Genomic DNA, 13,368 nt, shown 5'->3' on the forward strand with positions numbered 1-13,368 from the left:
ATACGTTTTTTACCTGCACCACTATAGATTGCAAGGAAGGACTGTGCAAAACAATAAAAAGCTGTGCTAGCTAATAGCCCTGCAGGGTCGCTACACTAATATCTACATTAAGATAATGGATAATGGATCATGAATATCCATTGATTTTATCTTTCTCAAGGGTGTCTTGTACGTGAACCATGGAGACGAAGTGTTCTGGTCTTGTGTACTTTGGGCTGTGTCATCCTGAGACAGAGCTTGTGCAATCTGACTGGACGGTCCATGCGTTTGGCCTTTCTGTAGTTGGGCCTCCTGACATTGAGCCTTGAAGCCTCTAGGTGGCGCCGTTCCTCCATGTCGTTACTATTCTTCTTCTGCACCAGCTGGGGGAGAGGGGCCTTGATGAGACCAGCTGTACAGCTGAAGGCATAACCAAAGAGAGAGCTTCTGTTATTGTAAATTCAATATAAGATGTAAGAAACTAAAATATATTCAGGGACTCAATGTTAAGAAGTGTGTGTGTGTGTGTGTGTGTGTGTGTGTGTGTGTGTGTGCGTGTGCGTGTGCGTGTGCGTGTGCGTATGTGTGCATGCATGTGTGCTGACTACTGACCTCGTCCCTTCAATGCAGTCCTGTGGCAGACTGAAGCAGGACTGAGAAACGTACTCCAGTAGAACAGACTGCACCCCACTCAGCTCCTTCTGCTGACACAGACCCTGGAACAGTCTGAAGGACACGTCACGGTGAGAGATGAGCAAACATAAAAGGACCCCCCCCCCATTATGTACACAGAGATATGGAGAGTCTAATCTCTGGTAATCTCTGGTGCACGTGTGTGTGTGTGTGTGTGTGTGTGTGTGTGTGTGTGTGTGTGTGTGTGTGTGTGTGTGTGTGTGTGTGTGTGTGTGTGTGTGTGTGTGTGTGTGTGTGCATGCTGCTTCTGCTGCCCTTACTTGTGTGTGTTGTGAAACATTAAGCAACTTCGCCATAACTGTCTGACAGCGAGGTGAGTGTGTGATCTTATCCAAAGTGACTGTAACTAACTGATTATGATACCCAGTTCAAGCCCATGTAGTCACGTGGTAGTGCAGGTGCCGTGGTGGAAGATGCCATGTTGTATCAAGGTAACTATAATCACCTGCTAGTACAGTTGCAGTGGTAGAGGATCCTAGGCTCTGGGTTCTGAAGGCCGTATCTCTTCTGCTGAGGAAGGATCTTAAACCGGCACACATCCAGGTCTCTGTACACCTCACACATCTGCTGCTTCCCTATAGAGAAGATGCAGAGAGAAATTGTGTTTTCGGGGCAATAGGTAGATAAAGGATAGATAAAAGACAGACATATAGACAGGCAGGCAGGCAGGCAGAAATATGCAAAATGATCAATTGGTTGATATGCATAAAAATTGGTTGATATGCATAAAAAGATACATCTTCACACACATCATGTTTTCTACCGCGTTCCCTCCCGCGTACCTGTGTTTGTTGTGTTTTGCTCAGGCAGAGGCAGGGCATTAGACAAGGTGGGTTTGGCTGAGGATGTGGTCCTGGGCTTCTGGGTAGGCAGGGTGTTCTCCCCCACCTTACTGCTCACAGACATGGATGCTGTCTCTGTCTCCTGTGTGCTCATTTCTGAGGTGCTGGTGTCTGCACCAGGGGTGAGGGTGGGGCTGGCTGCAGAGGCAGAGGAGGAGACAGCTGGAGAGGCAGGGGCTGAAGTGCCAGCGGAAGGCCCAGACGTGGAGGAAGCCACTGTGACTGACGTGCTGGTCTCCTGGGACCCTGTGGTGAGCTCTGCTGGAGTGGTAATGGTGGTGCTGATAGTAGTAGTGGTGGCAGTCATGTTGTCTTCATTACAGTCTGGGTTGTCTTCATTACAGTCTGGGTGGGTGGAGTTATAGAGTGTGGGAGGATGCACCACAGCATAAAGACTCATCTCAGACACCTGACATCTATGACAGAAAGGTGAGTTAGTGTTCATTAGTGTTGTCGTTGCTGTTAACACATTGCATATTGCTACATCAGAGAAGTATATAATGTCCACTCATATCTGTTCTTATGCACTTTCACTAAAACCCAAGGTGCATTACAGATAGTGTAGATGTAGAGGGATTCAGAGCTGGCATAAGACAAGACTATGAATAGTTCCTAGTCTACTTTTTTTTTTTTTTGTCATTACTGCATTTGAAGAAGGGCATCATGCCATTCAAGTATACATCTCCGCCATTTGATGAACTTGCATTTTCTTTCGAAAGATTAAAAAGTTATACTTACATGCCAAACCAGTTTCTTTGTGCACACTGGAGTCTGTGGGAGAACTCAAAGCAGTGCAACTTCAGCAGGTTAAAGAAGGTATAGCCCACCACATCAGAGATGCTGTCCTGAGCATTCAGCAGACACCTGCGAAACCTACATTACAAAACACAGACATGTTAGCCCATATAATGTCTCAATACTTTTGTAATTAGGGGTCAAACAGGACCAAAATGTTCTCCTTTAGGCAGTAGACTATTGACAGCTACATCTTACCTGTTGTCGCAGTCACAGTGAGACATGGTGAAAATGTTGGTGTTGAAGACACCGTAGCTAGACTGAAAGGAGAGGATGGTGTCCTTACACTGGTCATGTTCACGGCAACAACTATCTGTCTGCGTAAACACACCTGCGACGGGTACATAGAGAAACTGAATCAGCATCAGGTATGTCAGCTGGGGATGTAGCCTAGCTAGAACAAGTAACTGGGAAACATACGCCATCACCAATTATATGCTGTCTTTAACAAATGCTAAAATGTTGGTATTACCTACCTAAATCTGAGTATGTAGGTGCTTTGTTCCCCGAGCCGCACCAAAGCGTTCCTGGTACAATGAAACCGCGCTTCACGCGCCGGTGCCTCATCATCCCTGGACTGTCACCGCCAACACTGGGATGCTGTGACAATAGATTGACGGTGTCATCAATACTTCGCGTATGCCTGCTTCCCGTGCGTTCTTCGCGCTCGGTGCCCATCGGAGAGGAAATGGCAACGCACGGGCTGTCTGGTCCGAGCATAGTTCTGATGTCAAAGTGCTTGTCTTGAGTCTCAGAAAAATCTCCCTTAGTCTTCTGACACAGAGACAGGTAGTTTTCTGTTACTGCCGTGTCGTCATTCCAAGCGCAGTTCACAAGTTTGCGCTCCCCAGACCAGACACTGTGGTAGAGGTGGTGAGATGGAGAGGAGTGGTGGTTCTTCTTGTTGTGTCGAAGGAAACTGTGGTGAGTCTCGCCATTCGACGTGATTTTAGTCCAGAAGCAGAAATTCTTAGCTTCATCAGCAGTGCTCAACTTTAGAAACGCTGATATTATTATAACAGCAAGGCATAGAGGGTATCTCATAGGCCTATGCATTTTCCGCACCAAAATGCACTTTCAGGCAATAGAAATTCAGCTTAAATAATAAAGTATGTGCCTGTAATATATAAATAAATGGAAATGTGTCTTTCGAATTCTTCTTCTCAGGGGTTGAATAAACCTACTGCAGAAAGTTGCTACACGTTTTTGCAGTACCCTGAAGTTGCATCAGTGATAAGCATCCACTATCGCACCTGAGATCCTCTGAAGGCTATCAACTCCAGGTGGTTTTATAAAGTGCGGGTTCGGGACTTTCCCATGGTTCCAGAATGATGTCAACATTCAGCACTTTGATGTGGCCGCGTGGTGTCTACTCCTCCCTCTCCCCATCCGCGCGCGCGCGCACACACGCGCCATCAATACGCAAAGATGAATCAATCATTACAATTACATCTGATAAGATAGCTAACATCCGGCATTTTATTGGCAAGTGATAAATGATTATTTAATTCTGAATCTTATGGACTTACAGTGGGGGAAATAAGTATTCAACACATCAACAATTTTTTAATTCAACATATTTCCATTGCAGCTATTCAAATTAAATTTAGACCAGGCATTGGTATTAACTCAATAAAACTACACGGCTAAAGAAATTGTAACACTCCAATCCATAAAGAAAAGTTATGTACAATAAAGGGGAATGACACAGGAAAGAAGTATTGGCAATTGATTAGGCCAGTCCAACCTCCACCTTTATTTTCTTCCTCTTGAACCAATTGAGAGTCTCCTTTTAGGAACATTTAGGAGTTGAGAAATCCGTCGATAACCAGTGCCATTACTATGCTGCTCAACAATCTTGTTGCGAAGGTCTTGGGAGAGCTCTTTGCCTCTACCCATCATGAGATGTTTGCAGGAATGATGCAGGAAAGTTTGGTGACAAATGATTTGTTTACTTGCATTCAGAGGTGGGAAACCCTTTTTCAAAGAGTGGAAGTACTTACCCACCAATATGCACTAAGGCAGCTGATTAGTGACATAAGCTGGTTTAGTGCTTTTTCTTACTGTGTTCAATAATTTTTTTCCTGTGTCATTCCACTTTATTGCACATAACTTTTTTATGGATCGGAATGTTACAATTTCTTTAGATGTGTAGTTTTATTGAGTTAATACCAATGCCTGGTCTAAATTTCATGTGAATAGCTGCAATGGAAAAATGTTGAATTAAAAAATTGTTGATGTGTTGAATACTTATTTCCCCCACTGTATCTTGTGTCCAATGTCTTCCTGTAGAATTTGACAACATGGCAGTCAAATTTCACAAGGACTGGTCTACTGTCATAGACATTATCTTTCACACAGGCTAATAATTTATTAATTTCAACTTCTGTTAGATGATGGTGAACGTGGCAACGTGGAGTTCAAGTTTAAACTGAAGGCCATGATGCGATCAGGTTCGTGAACTTTAACCTAGTTGGAGAAGACAGGAGACTCAATATGATTATCAACAAATGCAAAGTTCACTAAACTCGTGCCGCGTGTCTTGGTGGGGCGATTGGTGCAAACCTCACCTGATCGTACTTCATGCCATGTCACAAACACTATAACCTTGTATAACCCCTAGGTATACGGGCGTTTTTTTTTTTTTAAATGATGTTTAGGCCTACGTGTTACTGTAACTATTTGCATGCCCTCTTCTCACATAAGAACACTAGCTAATATGTGTGAATGTCAACCTTCTTCATATTTGAAAAGAAAAGTAAGAGGAGAAATCCATATTAAGCCATTTCAACACTCTCCACTTTATTGTTTAATTGTGCATTGCATTATTGTCGATGCCATGCAATCACAGGTCATTTCACATTTTAGAATGTGCATCGATCAACATTTCATAATTCACGATTTCTCTAGACAGGGCTCACTTTGTATTTTGTGAGCATTTATTGACTCTCACAGTAAGATGCAGGGCCATTCGCGCATATCAACATTACATTGTTTCATAAGCATTTCACCAGGCTTTGTAAATCCATTACACAGGATGGCTAAAATAATTACTTTGCTCTACATGAGAGAGAGAGAAAGTATAGGAGGCAGAGAAATAGAGAGAGAGAGAGAGAGAGAAATAGAGAGAGAGAGAGAGAGAGAGAGAGAGAGAGAGAGAGAGAGAGAGAGAGAGAGAGAGAGAGCGCGCTCTAAGTAAGTCAGTGCATTCCAGGTCCCAGTGGCTCTTGGATGAGTGGTACTGCATGTCATCACTTTATGAACATAAACAGCTAAAACTAATAATGTAAACATATTCATACATGAAATCCACATATGCTCCATAACATTCAACAGCTCCCCTTAACAAACAATTTGTACATACATTTCACTACTGAAATAAATGTGTTTGGTAGCGCAAACACTTATACCAAGCAGTCACAGCATACAAGTAGAGTATACAACACAGTATATCTCGTCATACCGGCACTGTAAAGTACTCAGTATAGGGGGTCAGAGAGAGGACATTTCAGGGGTTGGGTCGAACGTTGGTAACAGGCAATGTAACAACACATTAACAACAGTCTAAATGTTTTTTTATCCTGTCAATAACAATTTAAAATAATAATTTGACACCCTATTCAATCAAATCCGAATTCTGGGTTTACAGCATTTCTAACATTACTCTTTTCCCTACTGAAGTACCAGTCAAGTATCGTATTTGACATGATTAATTGTTGAGTCTGTTATTGTTTCACACTCTAAAAATTGTTTTGATGATAATCCAAATGTGCCGTCATGTACAGTAGCACAGTAAGGATGACCTTTCTAAACTCATCATAGAAACTGGAAATGATTGAAATAGGGCCTTGGTTTGCTTGGTCAGGCTGGCGTTTCTACTAAAAATGACAGACAGCAAATTGGAAGACAAAGGGATGTTTCATAGAGAGATACAGACGAGGGTAAATAAATACAATATATAGAAGCAGATCATATCTCAATCACTCTGGATTGTATTGTCGTTTAGTAAGACGTGCCAACGCTCTATCTTCTTGTCTTTGTTCTTGAGGCATTCGTACCAGTGCTTCAGACACTCTCCCTTGGCTGTGATGCCTAGCTGGCATCCCCCTGAAGTGGTAGACCAGACAAGACATTAGGCTCAGGATCAATTAGCTATTGGTCTTGAAAATGGAATCAAGGTAATACTGTACGTTGGGAATATCTTCTCCCAAAAGGTACTTGTTTTAATTCAAGTTCAAATAGAAGAGAAGATTATTCAAAGGCCTTATAGGAGAGATGCTATTGGAGGAGTTGATTAGCTCTCGCCAATTTGATCTGTCAAATATTATTCTGAATCTTAATTTCCCTGCCATCATAACTCACCAATGAAATCATTGGTTGTGCCCAAATCGTAGTCCCACACTGTGATGTCCAGGGACTTCTTGGCCAGTTCACCGTGCTTTACTTCATAGCTGAACTCCTGCAACACACAATGTATTAGAGTCTATCCATCTCAATAACACAGACTGCTGAGTCCAAATGTCCTTTAATGACATATTTTAAATGTAATATTTAAAAGATTATTTGGGAGGACTAACCTCATTGAACTCTGGGTTAAGAGTCTTCTTCTTGATCTGAGTCTTATTCTTGGCTTTCTTCCCCATGTCTGGCTTCAGATAGCTGTATGCAACACACACAGACAGAAGAGGTTGGACATCATGTCGTAACTAGCATGTTGGCTTGAAAGGTTGTTTTGAATATAGAAACGTTGGTTTGCTTCATCATACAAAAGTGAAGCCTCTACAAGGTTGGCGATGTTGGAAGGCATTAAGCACTTACATCTTGACGAAGGGATCAGAGTATCCATTGGAGTCCATGGAGGCCAGGTGAGCACAGCGGACCACACCCACTATCAGACGTCCCTGCTGAGTGCTGTAGGTCAGGGAGACCAGGATACGACCCCTCTCCTCAGCGTTATCACCCTCATTTCCCTAGACACACACACACGCACGCATACACACACACAAACAAACAAAACAATGATTTACACATGCTTCTAAGGGTATCTTTACAGAGATAACCTCTTGTCATATTGTACACTAGTGCAGTTATCTACTGTGACCATGTGCTTACGTTGTATACATAAATAAATACAAAATCCCTGTCCATGTGTTGCTTACCTCCTCCTCATAGAGAGCAATGCCCCGCACCGAGCTTCCTGTCCCTGTACGCTTCACCTAAGGGGGAGAGGAACTGGAGGTGAGGTCATGACCATCCTGATCATGGCCTGAACCCTGGCCATCAATCACAGGTTATCAGCTAATTAGGGGCAGCATTGTGAAAGTGCACTATATGAGTAGATGTGTCCTTAGAGAACTATTAATAGAGTATATGCTTAAATGTTCATTGATTTCCACACTTCAAACATTGGTCATGCAGCACATACTGGGGTCGGTGTTGTAGTCAGGCTTACCTGCACCACTCTCTCCAGGCACACATTGTAGTTCTTCTTCTCGTTGACCTTGAGCTTCTTCAGAGCCACACGCGTCTCTCCTATGAACTCGTTGTGCCCAAACTTGTCCTCATCACTCACTGACAGCCTGGAGGACAACAGAGTCTAGTCTTATTCTTGAAGCTTTGGGAAATCTTTATCAAGTAAACGAAGAGCCACTGAACCAAGTGGGATGATGTCATTGTAACCGTAACTGTAACTGTAAGATTTAAAACACCTCTCACCTTTTCTGTAGTGTTATGTACAGTACAGTAGCCTGTGGCAGAGGAGGCTAGTGGAGGTAGAAATCGGAGGACGGGCTCATTGTAATGAATGGAATGGAATGAGGAATGGTATCACCGTTCCATGTATTACAATGAACCTGTCCTCCGATTTCTACCTTCACCAGCCTCCCCTGCCTGTGAGGAATGGTTGATCCTGTCCTTACCGGAGTGTTTTACGTTGCATGTCGTCTTCAGTGATGCCATGGTACACCAGCGTCTCGTTCCACACAGGGTTGAGGGTGTTCCTCAGGGTCTTGGTGCGAAGCTTGTTAGACTGGGGGGACACAACCAGAGAGAGATCCTCATATGATCCTATGTGTGCGTGTGTGCGTGCGTGCGTGCGTGCGTGCGTGCGTGCGTGCGTGCCTGCGTGCGTGCGTGCGTGCCTGCGTGCGTGCGTGCGTATACGTGTGCGTATACGTGTGTGTGTGTGTGTGTGTGTGTGTTTGTTGACATCTCCCCTGAGATTGAATGAGAAACAAAACCAAGAAAGAAAGTTCCAGACAAACAACCATGACCGCCGTCCCTGTTCCTGTCGGCCATGCGTGTGGTGAAGCTCTGTCTGTAAATTACACATCATCAGAACTCTTCGATCATCCTGTGTGACAGCCTATAAACCTATTCCTCTGCTGCCAACTATAGTTATCCTGTACTGTAATCATATACTGTAACACACTTTTCATAGTACCATATAGTAAGCACAGTGATGAGTGTCAGACATAAAAAGATAAGTCAACATGGACAAATCACAATGTGGATATAAACAATGACTGACACAGGTCATAGGCTGTATTTAGTCCTTTTGTAAAACACTAGGGGACGGTTTTTCTCAGACACAAATTAAGTCTAATCTTAGACTAAATCACACTTTCAATGGGGATTCTCCTTTGAAAATACTTCAGTCCGGGACTAGGGTTTATTCTGTGTCTGGGAAACTGGCACTAGATGTACTGCTTATCTATGTGCTGTACACGTATGGCTTTGGTCTCTCATAGTTTACAGCAGAGATCTACTGTAGTGAACAGAGGAAGTTGAGCTGATAGTTACTGCACCTTACCTTACTGGCTCCAGGCAACAGGTGCAGCTTGACATAAGGGTCAGCAAGTCCATTAGAGTCCATAGGCTTCAGACCCTGATAGAACAACAGAGGAATACCAGCTTACATGAAAGACTTCATTATGTGTGTATGTGTGTATGTGTGTATGTGTGTGTGTGTGTGTGCGTGCGTGCGTGCGTGCATGTTCGTACAGTACCTTGGCCTTAACAATGTTGCAGTGCAGGGCATTGCTCTCCAGTTCATAGTGAAGACTGAATTCAAAGGAGCCCAGAGTGGCTGACAGACAGAAAAAGAATGACAGATCAGTGAAATTTAAAATAACAGAGATGGAGGCCATGTGTGTGTATAGCATGACTTGTGTGTATTTTATTGATCTTATGAGGGATCCCAACCATATTTCCCACTGGGATAATAAATATTGATTGTTACATACAGTATACAATTTGCAGAGAGACGAGGTGGAGGAAGAGAATTGATTAAAACCAGTGAAAGGAATAAACGGGTAAAAAGACCTGAGTGATGACACACAGGGTGAGAGAGAGAGAGTGTGTGTGTGTGTGTGTGTGTGTGTGTGTGTGTGTGTGTGTGTGTGTGTGTGTGTGTGTGTGTGTGTGCATGAAACAGAAACAACATCATCAAAATGGAAGTCCGTGTTGCAGGCCCTCTGCTAGACAGACCACACAGTAGGAATAGATATAGCGCAATCTTACTAGAATCATCAGAGTCGTAACTGTCATCTTCCTCCACAGGAGCAGGAGCGGGGGTGGGGCGTGGTGGAGTAGGGTTAGGGGCAGCAGGGGTCCAGGCAGGAGCAATGTGGGTAGCTGGGATGTGGACGGGGGGATTGGAGGTAAGAGGTTGTCTTTTCTCCTCGATGGCTGGAGGTGTTCTCTCCTCTTTCTGGGAGTGTCTGTCCTCCACCTCTGGAGTGGTGGCTGAGGGAGAGAAATACAGGTGCTTAGTCAGTCACCCCTTTGTCACAGTCTGAATGGACATTTACACCTTGTTTTAAACCCGTTTTAAAGGGCTAAGGGCTTGCTACTGTGCTACTGTATGTCCTCGAGCACCACTTATACTTCAACACAATCAATGTGGTTTGAGTGAAAGGATTGATAGAGGCAATGCCATGCAATACCATGCTAATAGAGCAAGCATTTGGTGTGGGTAAAACAACAGCTAGCATGGGATATGAGGAGTCAGACCACTTGTGAGGTATGAAACGTGTCACAGATGTTGTTGGGGTTAACTGTCCTTTGAAGCTCACCCTTAGGGCTGACTGTGGTAATGGGGGCTGGCGTGGTCCCAGGTGCCCTGGCTGGTGGAGGTCTGGAGGCCAACACAGGTCTCTCCATCTTCACCACAGCTGCAGGGCTGGACTGGCCCTCACTAACACCCCCTGCTGTCTGACAAGAGCTACCTCCCTCAAAGCCATCGGATTGGACTGGAACTAGTGAAGATACATCGACAGGGTAAAACAGAATTTCATTTTACATTATTTCTGTAAAACATTTATTCAATGACTGTAGATGAGTCAATTAAGAACACATTTCACAGACTTGCATACATGGATAACACTCACTGTCTTCCTGTTGCTCATAGCTGGGTTCTATGGAAGGGAAGATGAAGATGAAGAGTATAAATGTTCCCCTCTGCTACATTTACGCACTTCATTTGTAATGAGACAATGACACCCAATGGCATATGACTCTGCTCACCTCTACTCTGCGTCTGATAGCCTCTAGCTTGCTTCTGCTCTGCTGGATCCTGTGTGCCTGGGGCTGGCTTGGCAGCGTACTTGTTACGGGTCTCAGTACCAGTCACTCTGGGCCTGGAGATGGGCAGGGGAGCAGGCAGAAACTGCTGAGGCTGACCCTTAAAGAACCAGGCTCCAGACCGCTTCTGCATCTGCAGACAGAGAGAGAGAGAGAGAGAGAGAGAGAGCGAGAGAGAGAGAGAGAGAGAGAGAGAAACAGAGAGAGAAACACACAGAAGAGGAAACAGGCATTTGTGCTTATTAGGCTTCTCTGACAAGGAATTGTGTTTGCTGCCACTAGAGGGTGCTCCCGCACTATACAATATATAGTATACACCAGGGGAGGCTGGTGGAGGGAGAAATCGGAGGACGGGCTCATTGTAATGCATGGAATGGAGTCAGCATTACAATGAGCTCGTCCTCCATAGAGTACAAGAGCGCAAATGCAGAATTTGTCTTATGAAGCATGGCCTTAGTAAACACAAATATAATAGTCCATGGGTCAATTGCTGGCATCCAACTAGTGAACTGCATATGTCACATACTGTACATTTCAGCGGTGCAGTAATAGAACAGACAATAATATTTCTAGCCACAAAATAAACTTTTTTTTTTTTTTTTAAAGGAATAGTAGTAGCGTGAATAACAGATGAGTTATCACTCATTTGATTGACAAGTAGAGCAATTTAATAAAGGAGTTATTTTTGTTACCCTGAGGGGTAAATTTCACCAAACACAATTGTGTAACTGAGTGACTAAGAAAATCCAAAATAAAGAGTGGATGTATGAATTATCTGAACCACTGAATCCTCCTTTCCCTGTTCTCTCAACACATTTTGGTTTTTTGAATGGATAAACAAGGCAAATACAGCTAGAGGGGTAGTTGATTATCTGGGGCACTGTACTGCATTACTGCCATACAACATGAGAATATCTTTGGTTGAGCATTGAATATGACTGATACTACAACTATGTTTGTATCTTCTTCTTCCTTTCCCTTCTCTGTCCCTTTTCTTCTTTCTCTTCATCTCTCTCTCTCTCTCTCTCTCTCTCTCTCTTTCTCTCTCTCACCTCTTGATGTTCACTGCAGATCCTACAGAGCCACACAGAACAAGACCGGCTGTTGCTCCGAATCCCACATTTACTGCACATGTGCTGAAGGCGAAAACACACACGCACGCACACACACACACACGCACACACACGCACACACACACACACACACACACACACACACACACACACACACACACACACACACACACACACAGAGACAGACAGACAGACAGACAGACAGACAGACAGACAGACAGACAGACAGACAGACAGACAGACAGACAGACAGACAGAGAGACAGAGAGACAGACAGACAGACAGACAGAGAGAGAGATTGGTCTCTGGAGGCAATGCAGGTGCACACACACAGATTACAGTTCAGAGAGCATTAACCTTTACTGACAGAGTCCCTCCTGCTGAAAGCCACAAGAAACTGAATGTGAAACATAAGACAGGGCAACACACACACTGGGTGTCAGAATGGGTTAGAATACAGACCATGTGTTGTTTCTCCCCATTAGGCATCACACTTATTCATCCTGTGGACACTTCATCCAGTGTGTGGACTTTAGACAAACATTCAGTAAAACATCTTCAGTAGAGTTTACTTGTTCTACTGTGTGTGTGTGTGTGTGTGTGTGTGTGTGTGTGTGTGTGTCTTTCTACATTACCTTCTTGCATTGAGCACAGAGCACAGAGCTGACCCCCAGCAGTCCAAAGGTCTCCCCACACAGCAGGCAGCGAGACTGCCCGTCACCACATGCGGTCTTCTTCATACTGTCCAGACGAGTAGCCAGGCGCCTAGAGAATACATATATACACACACACACACACACACACACACACACACACACACACACACACACACAGTCTCGTTCGACACATACTAAAGGTACACACACACACACAAATAAATATCAGACACACTCACCCAATCCGCTCCTGCTCTGTGGCTTCCATCATCTCAGCGCGCGCAATCACGCTGTTGATGATCTCCTTCTCCTCATCTGTTAGCTCCTCCCCTCGCAGACCACTCGCTGAATACATCCTCTTTACACTCCTGACAAAAAACACACACTTTATCTTACATCCTCCTGGTATATGGGGAAGAGAGGACACTAAAATGCTGGGGCTAAGTTCTTTACATTGACAGCTGAGGGCAGGGTCATGGTAAGAAATATGTTGTTCGATTGGAGTATCACAAGAACATTTCAAGGTGGGTCTCACTCTGTGTTCCCTCACTCAGCGTATCACACGCGTATGCACGCCCACGTGCAACACACACACACACACACACACACACACACACACACACACACACACACACACACACACACACACTCTCTCTCTCTCTCACCCTGTGTGTCATCACTCAGTGTATTACTCGCGCGTACACACACACACGCACACACGCACACACACACACTCTCTCTCAGCCT

The 13,368-nt window shown here is 44.3% G+C and overlaps 1 protein-coding gene across 1 annotated transcript; it reads right to left on the reverse strand.

Moving 5' to 3' along the window:
• Positions 1-6,285: 6,285 nt before the first annotated feature.
• Positions 6,286-12,976, reverse strand: rph3aa (rabphilin 3A homolog (mouse), a; the record flags this gene model as incomplete). The annotated part of the gene is made up of 15 exons (XM_083669985.1): positions 6,286-6,416; positions 6,672-6,768; positions 6,887-6,968; positions 7,128-7,279; positions 7,469-7,525; positions 7,762-7,888; positions 8,228-8,337; positions 9,121-9,195; positions 9,317-9,396; positions 9,831-10,055; positions 10,385-10,567; positions 10,836-11,025; positions 11,945-12,028; positions 12,601-12,730; positions 12,861-12,976. 15 exons carry the CDS (start codon positions 12,974-12,976, stop codon positions 6,286-6,288), a joined length of 1,839 nt encoding a protein of 612 aa, XP_083526111.1.
• Positions 12,977-13,368: the final 392 nt, after the last annotated feature.

Source organism: Argentina silus (assembly GCF_951799395.1).
Source record: "Argentina silus genome assembly, chromosome: 5".
NCBI lineage: Eukaryota > Metazoa > Chordata > Actinopteri > Argentiniformes > Argentinidae > Argentina > Argentina silus.